Below are 19,897 nucleotides of genomic sequence, written 5' to 3'. Positions count from 1 at the left end.
TGATATTAAACTTGCTCTCTATCAATTTTTGCTTTACAAATGCCAAGTGGTTTCTCGATCACTCCCGCGCAAAAGTAATTTCCGCAGCTTCTGTTCTAAGAGCTTACCTTTTCAAAGCCGTTTTTGGGCTCTCTGGGAAAATTTCAATCAAGGGAATTATTTCTGCCGCGTTATTAAAATTTATAATTAAATAAAAGTTGATGAACCCGGGAGAAGCTCATCAAGACTGAATTACAGTCATGAGGATACTTGCTACTACAGTATTGGCGGCGGCCATCGGTGAGTTTACTGTAACTGTTGTTGCATAATCGTAATTACGCTCTTGACGATCGGGATCGTGAAGTGAATCAAAGATAATTGCTTTTACATAAGAGATAAGAAAGATTCTTCAAGCTCAAAAACAGAGTTGTTTCATAACTATAAAATGTATTATTTTTACAGCCGAAAATTTTAAAGGATAAAAAAGGGGTGTCTTCAAAGAAGAAAGCTCAATAAAACTAATAAATACCCTAAATTAAACGAAAAAGCACCAACCGTTTCCCAACAAAGGGTTTTAAGAAAAACCCAATCAAATAAAGAGTGTCTTGAAGAGAAGCCTCGCCCAAATTGTGTAAGAACGGCTCCAGATTAGCGAGCAGTGCGCAAAAATGAGCGTTATGCAGCGAGTGGTCTTATTCAGGATAAAATGGAAAAACTCACGTCCACTTTCTCATAATTGAACCGCAACCAGAAGCCTCAACTATTTTGATTGCTAAGAGAAGGGAACCTCAACTTCTCAGTTCCAGTAGCAAAAAAATCCAAGTTAAAAAATAATCATCAAAATGATCGATTTTAACGCCCAAATCAAATAAGGGGTTGCCCATTTTAACGGGCAAATTTTTCTAGATTTCACCATTTTAGCGGATTTCTCAAGAGGGTCACCATTTTAAAGGATTTAAGGGCTCAGGAATCCGTTAAAATAGCGACATTCTTGAGAAAAAATAAATCCGTTAAAATGAGGAGACCCTTAAGAATCTTCCCGTTAAAAAAAGTACCCCTATTTGATATTCAAAGAAGCTCTATAATAAAATCTACGTGAGATGAACGATCCAGATTTTTTGCATACCTCGTAGCTCCACCCTTTTTTTTATCTTTTCCGGTTTTGAAGTGAGGATTACAATACAAATCCTCGGTTGCCCGAATCTCTCTTTCAATTTTGGCTGACGTAACTGGGTTCAATCAGAAGCGAATTCAAACAAACTTAGATTTAAATTAAGCGGCTCTTGGTTATTGATATGAAAATATAAAGTGAAAAATCTCGTTCCTCCAAATTCTGCGATTTCGCCGCGGCCGTCACTTTTCCTTGAAGCAAATTCTTTAAAAATGAAAATTTTATAAGACAGGTGTTCGCGAAGAATAACTTAGACTTGTTCAACTCACATTTTTTTGAAGAAAAAATGAGGTTAAAAAGCTTGAAATAGTAGTTTTAAAAAAGAAACAAAACATGTCGTTAAAAATTTCCATATTTCTTTTTGCGCGAGCAGGTTTTTCTTGAGCCAGTGCGAAATTGAAGATTTGAAAACGTTATTACTTCACGGCAATTTATTGAACGGGGATCAGGAGCGATTCATTCTTTTTTGAATGATTTTGCTAATGTAAGAGTCGCACACGTTGCGAGATTTTAGAGCTTTTTTTTGCTGCTCTAGGGATGGTATATATTGTGAAATTCATAAGATGAGGGTTGGTCTTAACCCCTGCCCGCATATCGACCTACGCGTAGGTAAATTGTCTTTAATCCCAATTATACTTATGGAAAAACAACATTTGTTCACGTTTGACGCTGGATATTTGAAATTTGATCATGTCCAGAAGATAGCTCAGCTTTTATCTTTCCATTCAAGTCCTTTCGAAAATTTTATCACGACTGAAAGACCCTCAAAAGGCCCGACCTACGCGTAGGTCGATATGCGGGCAGGGGTAACAAATTTTCCATGCGGGCAGGGGTTAACTTTAGGGTGAGGGTTAGGTATGAGCTCTACTGCTCAATAAAAAGAGTATAATTCGGATTAGAGTTCCATTTCGGCGTTCAGTTAAACGTTAAACTTCAATTTAACTTACTGTCGTACCCTTAAAATTAGGGGTTAGACTACCCTTAATTCTATTGAGAAAATTAGACGAATATTTTCAATTTAAACTATTATGAAAATTGTGAGTCGGTCATTTTTGTTTGAAAAATACTGAAATTTCGATATTTGGCTCAAAATAATATAATAATAAATAAATATAATTTATTTTCAAAAAAATATTGGTGATAAGCACATTATTCTGATTATTGATTTGAGCTTTGAATTATTATTCCTTAATTGAGCAAGAAACATGTGACATAAAACATGTCGTGACAAATTTCTTCAAAAACAAGCAAATTCGTTGTCTTTCTATGTATGTTTGAGATTATTCTATTTTCGAGCGACACATCGCTTTCGTTTTCATTATTCCTTTCTGGCTCTTGTTTTGGAAGTGATAAAGGGGCTCATTAAATTAAACGTTATTACGTTACGTTTAAGAGAACTCGCAACGTTCAATTAATTTCATTCATCTTTTCGGCGAGAAGCGTGTTAGAAAATAATGTTTTCGTTTGTTTTTGATAAGAGCAGCTAGTTTTTAAGGTCTTTGCCGCTGTTTTTCCAAAATTCTAATTTTTTGGATAACGAAATTTTTCTAAATGAAAAATGTTAAATGAAGAGAAAATTTCGCATTTTGCCCTAAAAATTTTGTGACTCAATAAAATCGCAATCTAAAAACAGATTAAACAGCGCGAAAAGCGAAAATCTAAATCGAGAGGATAAGTTCCAGCTCCCAGATTAGTTTATTTCTAAATCAAGAACTGAAAACAAGAAACGGTTGGTTAGGATTCGCGAGTTACGAACAGGGCGTTTTCCGTTTTTCTCTACGTAGAATATTATCGAAACTCCTTGAAAATAATCCGGGGCTTAAGGGATCCCCCGTTTTGGCCATCTTTGACTGGAAATTCAGCCGATTTGCGCTTATGAACTTGGGCGTGCAATAGCTCTACGGAAAGCTTAGGTGCTATCCGCTATTCTCTAGTACAGAGAAGTTTTTTGCTAAAGGCAAACCTACCACTAGGAGGGGCCAAAGTCCGAGAATTTCGAAAAAACGCCATTTTAGGCCATTTTTGAATCGAAATTCAGCCAATTTGGGCTTAGATAGACTCCATCTGAGAAAAGATTCGGATAAAATGGAGCCTAATCTTCAATCTCTAGTACAGAGAGCCAATTCGGTCAAGTAATAAAAAAAATTCTTATGAACAACCATCTGTAGCCATTTTTGGCGTTTTTTGGTCTTTCATTGCTCTCTAGCGCCAACAAATGGGCAAAAATTTCTAATGCGGTTATTATATTCTTAATCGGCAGATTCTAAGCTTTCGAAAGACCCCTTATATGGCTTATTTGGATGACATTAAAAAACCGAAAAAAATCCGATTTTCACGCTAAGTACAATTTATATGCATCTTTGCTATTTTTGAAGGCTAAAATCTCGGGGATAAATGTTTGTAAGGGGGTCATGTGACACATCAAAATGATCCTCAGAGAACGGGGAATCTAAAAATGTCAAACATAGACCCGTACCAAAGACTTGAAAAAACAGGGGGGGATCCCTTAATAACGTCAGAAACTGAGATATTGAAGCACAGCCAGTAGCTTACTTATCTATTTTTAAAAAGAAAGGATTAATCCGCCTGTAAGTTACTGTAGTAATGATATCAGCAATTTTGATAACCGAAAAGTTATTAACAGCAAATTTGAACTTCGCACCTCAATTCGCTTGTCAGCGCGAATTTCTGCCAAGACAAGCCTTAAAAATTGCATCGATCTTCAGTCGACTAGGACTAAAGCGATAAGTTCAATTGGTCATTTCGGCGGTCTCTTAGAACATTTGTCCATAACATCTCTCAAAAAAGGATTAGACCCGGAATGGTTACGTAATCGCCTCTTAGTGCGAGTTCTGACGTGCCTCTCTCTCTCTTTTTTCTGAAGCGATATGGTAACTGAGCACATGGACTCTAAATGGAACTTGTTGATCTTTAATTTTTCCTTTTTGGATACAAAAAATAAACTTCAAGAAAAATCATAGACTCGGTTTTAAGATAGCCCTCTCAGGACCCTGACTCAGGTTTTCTACACAGGTTGGCAAGCCAAAGACAGGGTAGACGTGGTAGTCTCCTTTGCAATTGTTTCCCCCTTCACATTTTTTTTTCATAAACAAAGTTTGTCACGATTCCGCGCTTTCCTTCCAACAATCTTGCAACAATCATTTTCTTGTTCCGTCATTTCTTTCTAAAACTAACAGTTGTCTTGTAGCCTCGGAGTGCTACAAATGCATCAACGGCCTTTACGACGAAGATTGCCTTACGGAGTCGCTCTCGTGTACCGAAGATCAGGTTAGTTCAAAAACAACTCTCAACCGGGCATTAGCGACGTAACGAAACAAGACGCAAAAATTTCACAATTTCCTTTGTTCGCCTAATTGCTGGCCTAAAAATGCTTTGATCATAAATCGCCACTTTGGAGAGGAACAATACGTAGCTGCCGGAAGACTTTACCATTCTCTATTTTCAGTGCGGTTTAGATAAGGGACTCAACCTCGATAAAACGAGATGCTAAAAGGGGATTGATATCGATAAATAGTATAGAGATACTTTGTTTTAGAAAAAAGGTTTGAGATAATTTCTTATCGAAGCTTTCTTTTAATAAGAAATTTCTGAATGGATAAGGGGTTTCATATTGGATTCAGAATTACGGTCATAATCGAGAAGCCGCTTGCGGCTTCGAGTTAACAAAAAAAAAGCCGCGCTTGCGCGGCCTATTGACTCTCTTTATGTATTCCCCCGTAAATATTCCTAGGACCTAGGAAATTTAACTTGTGAAAAGTCAAGAAAAATTTGGCGGAAATCCATATTCTCTCGCTCCTTGCAAAAAGTTGTTACGCTTAGGAATGCATTTCTGAGCCTTGATGTTCCAGCAGGTGCATTTCTGAGGGTCGTTAAGGCGACGTTGCCGATTTGCGCGAAGGGAGAAATATGCGCGTTGGGACTCCACGAATACACAGACCAACCGCAGTCGGCCAAAACAATCGTCACAAAACTTGTTTCCTTCAAGTTGATCTGCATTAAAATTTGCTGACACGACGATTAATCCCTTTCGTTAAACGGCAACATGGACAAAAATACGTTTTATCAAAATTAATAGCCGCATTTGTGGCGAGCAAATCCACCCCGCGTAACCGACCGGGCTCAATCTGTTGCAAAAATCAGGTCTAAGACTTTTGGATCTTTCTTGCAGTAGTCTTTTTCGTACATCATTAATGCAGCAACTTTCGTCATGCCTGTCATCTCCACGAATTTCGTTGCGATGCTGCTGACCTCGCTCGATCAAATTTTTTGAATTGTTTTTTTCCAAGAAAAGACGGCCAGTCGGGAAACATGCAGTACGAACAGGAAATGCTTCATGCTCCTAATCGTAAAAAACTATTTGGAAAGAAATATCTCGACAAAAATTATCGTCAAGTTTACTGACGGACATTTTTTGTCACATATGATATTGAAAATTCTCCCCTAAATTCTGCATTTTTACGCGTATCATGATCTTAGAGTCTGATGATCAATAAATATTCTAATATTATTAAATATTATATTTATATATATATATATTATATTATATTATATTATATTATATTTCATATATATTATATATTATATTATATTATATTATATTTTATAATAATATATTATATTATATATTAAATATTATATTATTTATACATTAAATATATAAAATACCGAGTATTTCAGACTCAAAACCCGTGAAGCGCCGCCACTAAGGCTTTCCAGGGCTTTGATTGGCTGATCAGCAAACTTGATTTTCAACCAATAATTTTCGCTCAAATCCCGATAAGCGCCCCCACTACGAGTCTCGAGCCTTTTGATTGGCTGCCTTCAAATTTATCTCCATATATCCTCACAGCGGAAAATTTTATGTTTGCCTATGAAATGAAAATAATTAATATTTATAGAAAAATGTAGCGGCTCAGTAATTGCCATCAAAATTAATTGAGCAGCATTAGTACTAACAGAAAACAATTCCCTCAAGTCGACCAAAAACAGCCAAAATAGTCAACTCTATTTTGACTTGATTAAACCCGTTTTACCGTTTCTTTCACATGTTGGCGAAATAATGGACTGGCCCTAACGAGCCGTGGAAATTCGCGGAATGAGAATGAGCTAATGGCGTTAGAATTCGCGCTCTTGGAAGGGTGCTCAACAGGACTTGAATTGCATGTGGCGATAATTATCTAAAATGGCAGATTATGATGAGCGAGCATTTTTAGATTTGAGACAACGTGGGTGAAATTTTCAGGAATTTCACGCAACGCCTGAGATTGAACAAGACTAAATGAGCGGCTGATATTTTGCAAGGAAATTTCATCACAGCTCCTAAAGTGCATCTTGTTGGGGTTCAAAAGGGGCAAATAGTACTTATAATCATTTATTTTTTAGCTTTGCATGACGGAATTCCGACAAGAAAACGGCCAAGTTCGGATAACAAAGGGATGCAAACAGAAACAAGCTTGTGAAGTTCAGGTAACTCTTCATCATCCATCTGGAGCTACTAATCGAAAGCAGACTTCGTTGAGCCACAGGGGTCAACATTTTACATAAGCTGATAGTTGTAAAACTAACAAACTGAAGAGCTATCAAGGCCGCAGTTATTTTCCGTCAAAGCCACGAGTGAATAAATCATCTGCCCTATTTCAGCACCTGGATTTTTTTGCTGGCAAAAGTTCATGAAAAAATATCTTAGGGTTTTAGAAGCTCTGCCAAAGCTATTCCTATTAAAAAAAATATCCCAAGGCTTCGACGAATAAAACATTATGTTACGAATATCCGTACGTTCGAGTGTGTCACAGCTGCTGCGAAGGTGACCTCTGTAATGACGACATGGAACTTCCTCCTTTCCGAAAAGGTAACTCTCCAAAAACTACGAATCGAAACTTGAAAAACTTGAAACTTGAAGTTGAGCGTTGTTCATTGAATAATTATGCAAATTTTTCGTTTCATTATTAAAAATCTGGAACAGTAAAAATGAAGCGCGTGTGAATCCGCTTTTTGGCTGCAGCATCTCAGCGACTGTAAATTGCAGCCCGCTTTCCTCGAATCGTTGCTAGTCTTTTTGGCTGCAAAGATAACACCCTAAAGACTGAGTTAAGTTGACCGCTAGTGCAAATGAGATCACCTCCACCTGCTCAGAAATATTTTCATCAGGTGGCGTAATAATCCATAAATGGAATAATACACAGATTGGAGAACGAGCAAACGTGAAGTTCAGATTTTAAGATTCTTCTCGTACTCGTCCAGTGGGATTATCCAGATTTTAAGCGAGTTATTAATAACACGCGTTACACAATTAGAAACTGATTAAAATACAATGGGCAATTCATTTTAGCATATATTTTTTCAACAAATTCACCAAAATTTAGTTGGAACCTGTGGAAAGCCAGCAATCAAACCTTTAATCGGAAATGGACGTCTTCTAGACAAACTTCGAAGTTCATTCGGCGTACCGCAACGACGTTTTCCTATTGCTTCTCGAGGCCGTCGATCGGTTTCGTCCGAAAAGCTGCACTACAACCCCGTCGCTTCCTGGGGCATGACGACGACTAATCTTGGAAAAGGCTTCGATCTTTTGCCGGTGATCAAAACTGCTATGGAAGAGGAAACAAAGCATAATGAAACGACGGTTGATGAAGAAACAGGATTGACGATGGAACAAATTGGAGAAATGAGCGACGTCAATTTGAAGATCGCAGCTGGGCGCCCGTCAGTGCCAGGTTAGAGAAAGTGAAATTTTTTGTGTTACTGGTTTTCTTCTTGTTGATCTTCGAGTTGCTAAAACATGAATTTCAAGCAGCAGCTTTTAAAAAGTACAACCTTGACAAAGCCAGGATCGATGCTAAGCAAGAGGCAAGCTGGTGATTTAATGTCATCAAGGGGCCCTCCCTCCCGTTGCCACTTATTAATTCCATGATTTCAGGCTCGTGGGCTTGGGTGGCTCAAATCAAGTACTGGCGCAACGGGCGATACGAGTTTGTGTGTGCGGGAACGCTGATCGCCGATCGCTGGATCCTCACAGCCGCTCAGTGCCTCTCCGACGAGTAAAATCCATTTCCTCCATTCTGCTTAATTTCTGTCATTTTACGTAACGCTCTAATTTCAGCGAATCCGGCGAATATGATGTCACGAACATGGTTGTCGTTCTCGGGGTGCACACCCTTAGAGGAGGCGACGAGGGAGGAACGGGTCAGATCATATTTTTTAATCCATTTTGGGGTGTCGACAGAGGATGGTTTACGACCTAAAGTTTTTAGGCTTTTTTTGATAAGGGGTCGTCTTATATCACCGTTTTCCCGATTTTCGAGAAAGCGAACACGTTAGTTGCGGAGCACGAGAATCGGATGCTCTCGTGCGGTGTCAGATAAAGGAGTCCGAGTCTCGAGTCTCCCGCTGAGTCTCCTGATAAGCCCCTAGCTGCGTAAGTTCCAATCAGACTGACATTGTGTAAATAATCAATATTATCCTTTTTATGATGTCCGCTTATCTCCTTTACTGCTTATCGTGAAGAAAACGAGAAATCATCCCCTTATCAAAAAGTAAAGTCAAAAACTTGTTTAATCAAGAAGCTACGTTTTTTTTCCGAAAAAATCTTGAGATTTCCACGAGCTTTCAAAATTCTCAGATCAACTGAGGAATTTGATTCAGCGGGCGGCTGGAGCAGATTACAGAAATTAGCACTAGAAAATGACGTATCAGCGGGGATCGGTGAATGTCACGTTTGCAGATTTGTCGATTTCATGACTATATCTTTCTTTTTTTCTCTTCAAAACCATAGAACAAGTTGATAAAAAAACTCCCTCAAAGCCGCTATTCTCTTTATCAGCGACCCAGACTGACCCAAAACCAAAGATCGGCGTCAAACCTTCGACGTTTTAGAAACACGAATTCACCCGAACTACCGGATCGAGACAACACCTCGCAACGACGTGGCTCTCTTGCTGATCAACGAAAAGGAAAGGGGCGCATGTGACGGCCGTTTGAATAGAGCAGGGCTCTTGTATCGATACACTTGTAATTTGCGTGCGCAGGGAGCAAAGATGCGCTAGTTACGTAGCCATCCAAGTCTGCTCCATCGATCTTGAATTTTTCGTTATTACAGTCCATCTGGAAATGATTCATACGTAAGTCAACGTCAATCCGTACTTGACTCAAATCTTCGATAATGAGTTTTAATTGTCGCATGCACGTTGCCAAAATTACTGGCATTTCACGCGTCTTAACCCACTGCCGCACGAACTTGATGAATACCGCGCGGTTAATTCTAGTGCTTACCTCTTTCTTTTCGGATTTGTAGTTACAAAATCGGCCAGGTCAAAAGCTAACCCCTTGAAAAGGTGGAGTACAACGAGTTCGTGCATCCGGCTTGTCTTCCATACGGTAGGTATACTTCAGAATATTCGGCCGTCGAGGCCGAAGCCAATTTAGTAGAGGACGCGGACTACTGCTGGTTTGTCGGATGGGGTTTTACCAAGCCCATTCCCAACTACGAGCAAAAGAAGCCAAATGATCTTGCTCGAGTGCTGCAACAATCAAGACACTACTTGATGGAGCATCAAACCTGTGACAACATTTTGGACACTTGGAACATCGACAAGAAGGAACATCTCTGCGCTGTTGGCTACGAGACTGCACCGGGCTTCATCGGACATGCTTGCGAGGTAGAGATAAAATATACAATTAGGAATACGTGTAGGATCCTTAATTTTGAGAGAAGGTGCTTGACGGCGCCTGCTCGTTACTAGAACACGTCGCAAGATCGGATTTGAGATTTGCTCTTAGGGTGACGGAGGAGGGCCTTTGGTCTGCCGACACAAGGACAATAGCTGGTTCATCGCGGGAATCGAGATTGGGCAAAGCTCTCACTGTGGTCAAGTAAGTACCATCGCTTATCGCTAATTGACTCTTATCAAGCTCAATTATGATTACGTCGCAATTTTATTACAGTAAGCGTTTTTTGAGTTCACTCAAGAAGATATTATCATAAAAAATATCGTTCAAAGTTTATAATTCCATGAGCCTAAGTAGGTTAAATTTTTCTATTAACTATTCATGACGAGTTTAACGGTATTTTGACAACATGTTCGTGGACGTAACCTCTCCTCTTTTCAGAGTCCCTACGAACGTCTTCCATCCATCTTCTCCCGCGTCTCTGTTTTCGAAAACTGGATCAACAAAGTGATCTTCTCGCCAGTCGCCGTTCCGGTCGTCGAGAAATCATCATTGATTGCCAATGGCACCGCTGCTCTATAAAATGATTCAAAAGGAGTCATTTTTTTCTAAGTCAATTTCTGTTACCACAATTTGCAAAATTTCTTCAATCGGCTCTCAATGAAATTCGGAGTCGACAATGCCAAATGTTCAATTACCTATCGAGTATCACTTGTACAAAGAATAAAGTAAACTGTAAACTTTCATCGTCGTTGTCTAATCACTTCTTGTTCTGGTGTAGAAACTTGCAGTGGAATGCCGTATGTTCCTGGTTGGAAGGAGGCAGCAGTCATTTGCAAAAGCGGATTAGGGAATATTTACAATTAGAAGGAAGTTTGGCCACTCTCCGTTCTGTGAGCTGACCGCAAAAATCGTCATAAGATTCCAGCCTTTAATTTTCTTATGCAAGAGCATTTCGTAATGTTTTCGTCTGGCTAATAATACCAATATGAAAGCAAAATGATGACAGTTTATCTATCATAATTGCTCGGACATGATTTTCCCGGTCGGACGCCACAAAAACCACTCGGTCAATATTCTCCGCGCATTTTCGGAAATCAAGGCATCCTGGATGCTCACATCATACCACAAGATGATCGCACTCAGGAATGTCTGGAACTTGAAACTGTTTAGAAACAGCTCTAACCTTGTTCATAAATTATTTATTGTCCCAATTTTCTAGTAGCCTAGTATCGACGATTTCTAGACGTTTCATGAAGCAAGTAAATATTTTCTCTTTGAACGGTGGAGCAGAGAGAAAACACGATTTCTACGATGGCGGTAGCTGAATTCAATGTGATTTCATTTTCTAAACTTGTTCAGAAATTAGAGTGGAAGGGGACGCCACGTTTGGAGAAAAAAGAAGACATAGAGGTTCTTCTTATTGGAGACTCGATAATTCAAAGAATAAACTGCGAGCAGTTCAAGAATACTACCTGGTTTTACTCGTATCCTGGACTCGACATGGAAAAAATAAGACACGAACTGGAGAACAAAGTTATTCTTCCACCACCATCAAAAATTGGAGGTACTGTTTAGATTATTTCCCGTCCACGGTCAACTACCACTTTAGTTGTTTACGTCAACGTTGGAACAGACGAAATAACTTATCTTCAAAAGACAAACCAGGAGCCGACCTCAAAGATATTCAGCCCGAATCTGATAGGCGTTATTTCCGTTGTACGAAAACTTTACAGAGGCTCAATCGTTCTCTGTGGGTCGATTCTACCGCGACTGGATGATTGGAATCCTCGACTGAGAGAAATCAATCTTCTGACGAAAGAATTTGTTGCCAATGCCAATTCGAATCAACTTCAGTTCGTTGACATGTGGCTGATGTTCGAGGATAAAGTTGATCTTTACAGGTGATTATTGACAATTAAGAATTTATTGAAATAAAAATATTTCAAGGCAGAAAACGGACTACACCAGAAATGACTGTCGGCGAGAAGATACGAGGTCTTCTAAAGTGCATTTGAACGAAAAGGGGGCGCTCCTTTTTCAGAGAGAACTGAAAAGACACATTGAGACAGCAGTGGATCTAAAATTCATGCAGAAAGATAAATTTCCGGTCCCAATGACGCCGGAAGAGTGGATGCGTTTTCGAAAAATGACGCGTTCTAGCAACATTGAACCATTGTTCAAAATAACAAATTACCCAGAGGGTGCGAATCGTGACGATCAGCTAATACCATACAACGGTATCGAAATATCTGAAACAATCTTTGAGGCTGATATCTTTTAGGCCCTCAACTCTCAACTCAAATCGATGAAAGCGAAAAAGACTCAACCTCAGAAACTTTATATTGCCACGGAAAAGAAAAATTCAAAGAGAGGAAATCTGCGAAATCGAAAAAATTAAAGCATCGAAAACGGACATCATCCGAAAGTACCGGTAGTCCACCCAGAAGCTCTCGATCGAGGAAAGAGCAAAAAGAGCCGCGTTCAAGAGAGAAACGAAGGCGGAAACGATCCCGATCGTCATTTTCCGAGGATAAACGAAAGCGTTCAAAAAAGTCGAGGAAAGAAAAATCGAAAAGAAGAAGTCGAAGCAGATAATTTTTTCTTTGAAAACTAGATTTGAAATAAATTACCGTGATAGATATTATTTCGCCTCCACGTCGTTGGTAGCAAAGATTTTTGCTGGAGAGAAAGTGAAGTCGCGGCTAAGAAATTGCTATTTGAGTGGTTCACTCGAATTTTCCAAAAAATTGCACGTTGCGTGAAACTCTTTCGCGCGAATTGCCATTATATAAGCCCGTTGGATTGGATTTTCGAGATCATTAATCCAAAATCAAAAAGAGAAAATCTAAAAATGGCCGTGGTTTTTGTTCTTGGTGTTCTGATGTTTCAAGTTAGGGTTTAAATTAGCTGATCGATAATGTTTTGAAAAAAGAATAGATAATATTTAACCCTAAAAAAGGCGATGCGCAGACAACAAGGAGTACCAGATCGTTGCGGCAGCTAAAAGACCTTATTTCAAGAGGCACAATTTTAAACTTGAATAATGTGCGTATATCATTTTTAATTAAACGATAACATTATCTACAGCTTGTAAACTATGGATGCTGGTGTGGAGAGCGAGCGATGAAATCTGGCGACCCAAAGGATCCTATCGATAAAGCGTGCCATCTTCACTACAGGTACCACAGTATATTTCGCAGGTTGATTGAATATAAAATGTTCTTAGGTGTACTCAATGCCTAAGTCTCGACTATGGAAATTGCGATCCGAATCGTGAATTTTATAAAGGGCCAGAAATGGTCGCTACATCTCCTACTCAGGTAAAAACAGACGTCTTCTGTCAGCAAAACCGACTATTCAGTATCGATGTCGGCCGAATTCGAGCAGATGCAAGGAAGATTTATGCGAATGCGATGTCGCTTTTGCAAATGCACTTTCACTTGCTCAAGGTAGAATCATTATTTGACGTGTTTTCCAAAAACGTTGTTGCTTCAAGAGAGTTTCAATGCTTCGATGATAAACTTGCGCCCTTCCGAATGTAGAGCGCCGCAGATGGGAATTGGCAAACGATCGAATCCTTTTGGGTAATAAATTTAACTTAAAACCAAACCATTACAATTTTAAGTGATTTCAACGGACATGCAAGTATGCTTATCAACACTTCGGCCTTTCAATGTTGCGGAGAATACCCAATGGTTTGAGAACTGCTTAAATTCATAAAGAATATTTTAAGCGTTTTCCGTATATGAAAACATCCACTGTTGCCTGCTGCGGCCCGAAGACCTACAATCCAAAAGTACTCGATTGCTGCGAAAGCAATATTATTCGAGCGGTTGGTTCTTGTTTTTAGATTTATTGATAGTCTGTAAATACAGGTGCGTTAAAAAACTCTCTGAGAATATCGGGATTTATTTCATCTCATACATAGATGCGATGTCATTTTGTCTTTTCTTATCGCGATCGCCGTTTTCTTCTGATTTCCTCCAAAAGAATATTTTGTCCCAATTGAATCCGGCTGTTACAACTTCTTGTCCATAAGAGCCCTCATTGTTTATCAGCACAATGCTTGGTTCATCCATTCTTGAATCTCGTCCTTTCATCTGTTTTTTTCTTTCAATACTGTCTTCAAGATCTCGCTTGAATATTTTTCTGAGCGTATTTCTAGCAGAAAACCGCGCTCGAGGCATAACAGAGTCTGCTTCAATATCGCGAGCATCTTGGTTCAAAATATTCGTGTTGGTCGTCGGTAGTTGATACACAGCAGCAGCCACACTTTCGGAGGAAATATGCGATCAAAACTATTGCAACACAGAATGCAATTAGTCCTATAATTCCGAAAACTTCATTTTTGAAGACAGAAATTTGTATTCCAATGTCGAGTCCCATGTCGATTTGAACCTAAAATTATTATTAGTTCCAAACCAAAACAACAAATTGTTACCTGTAACATGAAATCAACGAGGACATCCACATCGACTTTTGCATTGACACCGAATTCTCCTTCGGCTTTATGGATGATTTCTTGCTTGATATGTTCGTAGTGATGAGTGGTTGATGGTGCTTGGTGGGTGGTTCGATGGCAGTTGAACCAACAACCCATTGCTGAATGAAAAATATCAGGAGGAATTATTTTTCAAAAATTCAACTTCAGGATTTGCTTTTATATTCTTTGATGGTGATTGATCATTCTCCGTTTTCTCCTAATACGGCAGTCTGGCCTACGTAACGTAAATATTGAAACATTTCAGACTGCAAGTACAAATAAAACGTAGCACAAAGTATTTGGTCTTTGGTGATTGCAACGGCATTCTCAAATGCCGGTATTTATTCTTTTTGACTAGCTCAACGGTCTTAATCATGCAGGACGATATAAAAAAGCTTCGGGAGTAAAACTTTCAAGAGAAAAAACATGGGGAATCTACTTAAAAAGTTTAAACCTATCCCGGCAGATTATACGATCAATGGCGATGTTCATACAAGCCATGACGTAGACTTGACCGCTGATACGAACCATGAATTTACTGGAAACTTTAACTCACAGCATGACATCAACATCAACGCGGACCCGCTATCGCTCCAAGGACACATTTCAGCCGACACAGAACACCACGAAACAAACGGTTAATTTCTTCTATTTGCATAACATTAATTATTTTTAGAGATACGGGTTAGCACTTTTGAAAATGAAAACTATGGCTTGTTCGCCCTCATCGCCTTTTTCCTGACAATCATTTTGGCTATAATTCTTTTGCGAAGAGCAAGCTGCTGCAACACGGATAAAACTCAATCGAGACAAAGTGATGAAAGCGCTGAAGATGCTCCACCAAGCTACAATTTCTTCGATAAATTTTCGAGAACCAACAAGTCTGGCAACCTATTACTGCCGAAATACTGTGGCATCCGCTACTAGTTGGCAGTCCGAAATTCCGCTACAAGTTGGCACCCCGCGCGCTTTTCGCCTTGATAAGTCAGCCTAATTCGGGAATGAAAATAGAGTTTGCGCTAATCAAACCATTCAAATTTGAAATTTTTCGAAAAGAACCACTTTCGTATTGCGTTTTAGATATCGAACCACCCAAAAAAGTCCGAGTTATTTGCATGATTTCCAGCTGGGAAGGCAAAATGATCCCGGACCCCGGTGGGGCGCGCTCACTGCTACTAGTTGGCAAGAGGGGCGCTTTTGACTGCCAACCAGTAGCGGATGCCACAGTAGATGAGAAGTTTTTTTTTATTTGAAACTGTGCAAGATAATCTCAGTAATAAATACAGTGGCTATTCACATCTTGAAGATTGAGTGGAGTTTGTCTTTCCTGAGGCGAAAGAATTAGTAGGAGTATTTCTGGATAATCCCAGCATGCTAGAAAAGGAGTTAGAATAGAATAAAGTGGATCAACGAGAAGCTTTCTAGCTCTAAAAAGAAGGATAAAAAAGTGAGATGGATGTGGAAATATTCTTTCGTGATGGCTTTTGAAAATTAAATGACTTTGGCGGATCAGAAAAGTGGATTTACGAATATTTCATACCCAAATTGAATCAACGAGCGTTGGAGACCTGGAGAGTGTTAGTAAGTTTTCATTTGTTAAAAGTTTTTAGCGAGTAATTTTGAGGCCTTACGAATGAGTAGCTTTGCGTAGAAGTCGTCGATATTCAGCTTGAAATCTGAAATTGAGTTAAGAATTAGGTGATCCGCATTGGATAAGACCTGGGATAAAGAAGGCAGTACAAAATTGGATTGACACAAGAATTGAGCCAAGTGATAAAGCTGCACGTCATATGGAGTCTCGGGTCGAGGCATCCTTTGTTGGGAAGAAGGTTTATCACCACGGATGGAATGAAGAGCATTGAGTACACTAGAAATGAACACATCCTAATTGACTCAAGTAGTCTACCTGAGCACATAAGCACTGAAATGAGAAGCAGTCGCCAGTTGTTTTTCCTCCTTTGCCTACGAATGCTTGATATTGGTTAGTGATATATTTAAAAAATACGATTCAAAGTCAAGAGATTCTTTGACTCTTAATTTTAAAAAAAATTTATGGAATCAAGGATGAAAAATCGCAGTGAAAAGAAGTGACACCATGGACTGTGCATGAATACCTTCGGAACTCAACAAGACTCCTTTGTATAAGCGAAAATTTGTATTTATGCTTGGGCTTTGCCCTGGCTAGAATGTTGTATTTTTGTGGCGGAATATAAAACTACCTGCTTTCAGAAAAGGAGTGCGAAGGAGATTTGTCCATTGATTTGCGGCTTGTTCGGCGACTTTTATCTGCCTGAAGTGTTGGAGGTTTCAGAAGTTGATTTGATGATGTCCTCGAGACATCCCAAACTAAAATCTTGACTCGTTGAAGTTTTAAAATATTTCTTACCGGAGATTGTGTAAGAAACAATCATAATACAGGCGGGTACAAATTGGAATAAGACTCTCATCAATTTCATGTAAAGCTCGAATTTTGGCTCAAGATTTGTAAATGTACATAGTAATTGATCTGAATGGATATTTTAGCGCTTCCAGTAAATTTGAATCCCGTACCTTCGCGCCAACCCATCATCTGAGTCCCATCAGAGTTGGAGAAGATCAAAAACGGAAGAAGAAAAAGAGGTGCCACGAACCAACAGAACACAATGGCAAGCGAGGTACGGCATGAGCTGAAGAAACGCTAGAAAGAAATGTCACGTGGGAGGAGAACTTGGGAGTTCAAATTACCTTGTAATGAAGAGGGTAGACAATGCCGACGAGTCTATTGAGCGTGATTGCAACTAAACAAACGACACTGGTGTACCCACAACAGAAATAGATGTAAGCCTTACGTAAGACTTAAAAATCGATTACTGAGAGCAAATTACAGTAAGCATTTGATTTTCAGAAGTCTTTCCTGAAAAGCGCACATCCATTGAGGAAAGGGCCATTCCATGAGGACATATCCAACGACATGCAGAGGCATCATAAAAACCGCCGTTAGGAAGTCAATAATACTGAACGCTACTGTTTATAGAGGGCTTTGTTTATCAACGTAGATAGCTGTGAATGACAAGCGATGTGGGGATCTTACCTCAGATTGACAATGAAAATGTTGAAGGTACTCCAAAGCTTCTTGTTTGTCAAAAACGCCGCAATTGTCAGCCCGTTGCCAAATCCGCCAACCACGATGTCCAGAATTCCAATGATGATGCCGAACCAGCGGAATTCTTCAAGCTCGTTTTTTGAAACTTAAAAAAGTTGGTGTCAAATCATGATGTGATTAATTATATCATGACTCCAAAATTTTGCATGGAAAAAGAACTTACTGTGATTTTGACAGTCGTCATGTAAAAAATCGAGTTCTGTTCCATTTCCGGTATCATTTGCGTTCATGCTTGTAAAGTAAGTACTGTTTCTGTTCTCGATCTGTGTATAGTTTTCATTGCTGCATAAATTGCCCGGCCCAATCTGATGATGTTCCTTCCTCTTTCTCTAAGGTAACAGTATCGTTCTCTTTGTCAGATGCTGGTGTTACAGTCTTTCGCAGTTACTGTAATTTCGTTAACGCGATAACGCTATCTTCGTTTATTTTCGGCGACAGGTTCCTTTCTGAACAAATAATGGTTACTGTCAGCAGCGAGTTCAATTTGAACGTTGTGACTGTAATAAAGATGCTAGCGCTAATTTACGAGCACAGATTTTCGAGGATATCCAAGTCAAAGAGAACGCAATAACTCAATCTCAAATGGACCTAACAGGTTTATAATTATAGATTCTTCCAGGTAGCAGATTATTTTGCGCAATTACAAGCTCAACATCTTAAAATACTTCGAAAAATAGAAATCGAAAGATTGGTTTTTCTTAATGAAAATTTTGAATCTCAAAATTTGTCGCAATTTTTCCCCCAAAAAAGGCTTTTTCTCTGTCCAAAAAATCGAGCGTCGATTCTTCTGAAGCAAAAACATCCTGATTAATACACCTAAATTAAATTATCAACTGTCTCGATTCAGTCAAGACCGTTCGTCCGCAGATAACCCTTTAATAAATCGCCAATTTCGCTGGAGGATTAATTCTCTTATTTCTGTTTTATTCTTTCTGTAAAATTCTACGGCTCAAGTGAAAACGAAGGAAAATTGAAATCATCGAGGACTCTTGAGTAGCACTTGGGTTTTTTGTATTTTCTCAGATAAAACGAGAAAATCAACTGACCAAATTTCTGAAGCCATTTTCTCTGCTTTATTTATTGAGCGAAAAATTCTTCAGCTTTGATATTTGCCCTCTGAGAATGTGGCTCAGAAGAGGCGCCTCTGGTTTTTCTCAAAAGCTACTGATAAAAACCACTATTTCGTGACGTTTAAATTATGCTTGAGCTTTTTGCTCAGGCAAGCAGAAAGAGAATAAGATTGAATCACAATCCTGAGGTCTTTGAGAGGGAATTTCTAGTGCAAATATGAGACAATCGAATTTCTAATCCTTTCAAAATTGAAACTGAGCAATGATTTAAGACTTTCCATAAATGAACCCTGGAAATTAGCGTGGTGGAAATAAATTGAGAAAAATCTCAAAAAATATCTCTTGAAATCCCTTAGTTCAACTTAGAATTTTCTTGCTGCCTGTCGATTTATCTCTCGCATATTTCGCTCAATTTTGATATTTGTCCACCTCTTAAAATTCCGCCTCATCTAGCACAACTTACGTAAGAGCAAACTTACTGTAGCTTGTGTCTGTGAAGAAAAAAAACTCGGTCTCTCGAACTTTCATCAAAGACAGTGCATCTGATGACGAGCATGCCTGTGGCGAGTTCGCCGTTACCGCATTCAAAACTTCAAGTGGCCAACAATCGTGCCCAACGGCCTAAGAGAGGATAGCCCAAGATTATGAGGCGATGGAATACGGTTTATGAAGGATAAACCCTCGATAAATAATTGAAAGAAACTGTGAATCCCCTCTACTAGCTAATTTTCGTAAAACAAGGGAGCTCTCTAGGAAAAATTTCTCGACGTCTCTCGGTAATTGAAAATTTAATCCAATTGTTGAAAAGACCAGTTGTCTCACTTTCTCGTCGTCTTGGATAAATACGAAAGTCCTTGCTTCAGCATATTTCACAGGCTATTTAAAATTGCCTATTTTTAAATAGGTATACTTATCGAAAGAAGATTAACTTTAATAGTCTGCTATACTCGGCAGATTATTGACTGAAATCCTGCTTTGAGGTTCTGGTTAAGGGAATCTAAGCGCTTCCCATTAGATCTTATGAACTTGACGCATAGATGCGGTCCATATGCTTTCACATCTGTACTTACAGGAGGACAATGGTCGAACTAATCAAACAGTCTTCTGTCGTTTTCGATGGATAAACTGCTCTAACGAATGTTTCTTCTATGAATCAAGATATTTAGCCTGTGTTTCGATGATTTGATTAATTTCTAATTTGTGTGCAACTTCCAACTCAATTAAAGAACATCGCTCACATGTGTCAACTGCTCTCCTTCCTCAACTTTAAGCTCTAACTCGATTGACTCCTCAAATTTAATCCGCGCTTTTAATTTCACAAATTTATAGATCTGCCATGTAAACTTCAAGATTCCAGACAAGTT

The 19,897-nt window shown here is 39.0% G+C and overlaps 5 protein-coding genes across 5 annotated transcripts; 4 read left to right on the top strand and 1 right to left on the bottom strand.

Moving 5' to 3' along the window:
* Positions 1-213: 213 nt before the first annotated feature.
* On the top strand, positions 214-8,699 carry LOC145696308 (uncharacterized). The gene is made up of 7 exons (XM_081773322.1): positions 214-279; positions 4,359-4,438; positions 6,554-6,637; positions 6,908-7,019; positions 7,534-7,884; positions 8,088-8,208; positions 8,271-8,699. Exons 1-7 carry the CDS (start codon positions 240-242, stop codon positions 8,410-8,412), a joined length of 930 nt encoding a protein of 309 aa, XP_081629448.1. The 5' UTR covers positions 214-239; the 3' UTR covers positions 8,413-8,699.
* Positions 8,700-9,471: 772 nt separating this feature from the next.
* On the top strand, positions 9,472-10,581 carry LOC145696310 (chymotrypsin-C-like). Its single transcript, XM_081773323.1, has 3 exons — positions 9,472-9,825; positions 9,947-10,039; positions 10,277-10,581. The coding sequence occupies exons 1-3, from the start codon at positions 9,712-9,714 to the stop codon at positions 10,415-10,417; spliced, it is 348 nt and encodes a 115-aa protein (XP_081629449.1). The 5' UTR covers positions 9,472-9,711; the 3' UTR covers positions 10,418-10,581.
* Positions 10,582-11,128: 547 nt separating this feature from the next.
* On the top strand, positions 11,129-12,444 carry LOC145698830 (uncharacterized). Its single transcript, XM_081776052.1, has 5 exons — positions 11,129-11,155; positions 11,198-11,402; positions 11,448-11,739; positions 11,786-12,075; positions 12,120-12,444. Exons 1-5 carry the CDS (start codon positions 11,150-11,152, stop codon positions 12,431-12,433), a joined length of 1,107 nt encoding a protein of 368 aa, XP_081632178.1. The 5' UTR covers positions 11,129-11,149; the 3' UTR covers positions 12,434-12,444.
* A 356-nt stretch (positions 12,445-12,800) lies between these two features.
* On the top strand, positions 12,801-13,426 carry LOC145698397 (basic phospholipase A2-like). Its single transcript, XM_081775600.1, has 5 exons — positions 12,801-12,883; positions 12,926-13,017; positions 13,065-13,158; positions 13,200-13,287; positions 13,335-13,426. Exons 2-5 carry the CDS (start codon positions 12,962-12,964, stop codon positions 13,424-13,426), a joined length of 330 nt encoding a protein of 109 aa, XP_081631726.1. The 5' UTR covers positions 12,801-12,883; positions 12,926-12,961.
* Positions 13,427-15,233: 1,807 nt separating this feature from the next.
* On the bottom strand, positions 15,234-17,906 carry LOC145697133 (alpha-1A adrenergic receptor-like). Its single transcript, XM_081774291.1, has 12 exons — positions 17,627-17,906; positions 17,392-17,548; positions 17,224-17,314; positions 17,046-17,144; positions 16,872-16,998; positions 16,708-16,827; positions 16,541-16,667; positions 16,436-16,498; positions 16,228-16,283; positions 16,041-16,188; positions 15,953-15,997; positions 15,234-15,695 (listed from the first exon to the last, which is right to left on the bottom strand). The coding sequence occupies exons 1-12, from the start codon at positions 17,691-17,693 to the stop codon at positions 15,611-15,613; spliced, it is 1,185 nt and encodes a 394-aa protein (XP_081630417.1). The 5' UTR covers positions 17,694-17,906; the 3' UTR covers positions 15,234-15,610.
* Between the last annotated feature and the right edge of the window lie 1,991 nt (positions 17,907-19,897).

This window comes from Oikopleura dioica, chromosome 2, assembly GCF_907165135.1.
Source record: "Oikopleura dioica chromosome 2, OKI2018_I68_1.0, whole genome shotgun sequence".
NCBI classification, from domain to species: domain Eukaryota; kingdom Metazoa; phylum Chordata; class Appendicularia; order Copelata; family Oikopleuridae; genus Oikopleura; species Oikopleura dioica.
This window is presented reverse-complemented; position numbering and strand designations above follow the sequence as displayed.

Excerpts from the sequence above, each read along its gene's own strand:
- LOC145697133 (XM_081774291.1), bottom strand. The coding sequence starts at position 17,693 with ATGAACGCAAATGATACCGGAAATGGAACAGAACTCGATTTTTTACAT. Across the intron at positions 17,315-17,391 it reads ATTTTCATTGTCAATCTGAG|TATTATTGACTTCCTAACGG; the intron begins GTAAGATCCCCA and ends AGTAGCGTTCAG. Across the intron at positions 16,499-16,540 it reads CACTCCTTTTCTGAAAGCAG|GGCAAAGCCCAAGCATAAAT; the intron begins GTAGTTTTATAT and ends CATTCTAGCCAG.
- LOC145696310 (XM_081773323.1), top strand. The coding sequence starts at position 9,712 with ATGGAGCATCAAACCTGTGACAACATTTTGGACACTTGGAACATCGAC. Across the intron at positions 9,826-9,946 it reads TCATCGGACATGCTTGCGAG|GGTGACGGAGGAGGGCCTTT; the intron begins GTAGAGATAAAA and ends ATTTGCTCTTAG. Across the intron at positions 10,040-10,276 it reads AAAGCTCTCACTGTGGTCAA|AGTCCCTACGAACGTCTTCC; the intron begins GTAAGTACCATC and ends TCCTCTTTTCAG.
- LOC145698830 (XM_081776052.1), top strand. Across the intron at positions 11,403-11,447 it reads ACCACCATCAAAAATTGGAG|TTGTTTACGTCAACGTTGGA; the intron begins GTACTGTTTAGA and ends CTACCACTTTAG. Across the intron at positions 12,076-12,119 it reads TCAGCTAATACCATACAACG|GCCCTCAACTCTCAACTCAA; the intron begins GTATCGAAATAT and ends GATATCTTTTAG.
- LOC145698397 (XM_081775600.1), top strand. The coding sequence starts at position 12,962 with ATGAAATCTGGCGACCCAAAGGATCCTATCGATAAAGCGTGCCATCTT. Across the intron at positions 13,159-13,199 it reads TCGCTACATCTCCTACTCAG|TATCGATGTCGGCCGAATTC; the intron begins GTAAAAACAGAC and ends CCGACTATTCAG. Across the intron at positions 13,288-13,334 it reads TGCACTTTCACTTGCTCAAG|AGAGTTTCAATGCTTCGATG; the intron begins GTAGAATCATTA and ends TGTTGCTTCAAG.
- LOC145696308 (XM_081773322.1), top strand. The coding sequence starts at position 240 with ATGAGGATACTTGCTACTACAGTATTGGCGGCGGCCATCG. Across the intron at positions 280-4,358 it reads AGTATTGGCGGCGGCCATCG|CCTCGGAGTGCTACAAATGC; the intron begins GTGAGTTTACTG and ends GTTGTCTTGTAG. Across the intron at positions 6,638-6,907 it reads AACAAGCTTGTGAAGTTCAG|GCTTCGACGAATAAAACATT; the intron begins GTAACTCTTCAT and ends AAATATCCCAAG.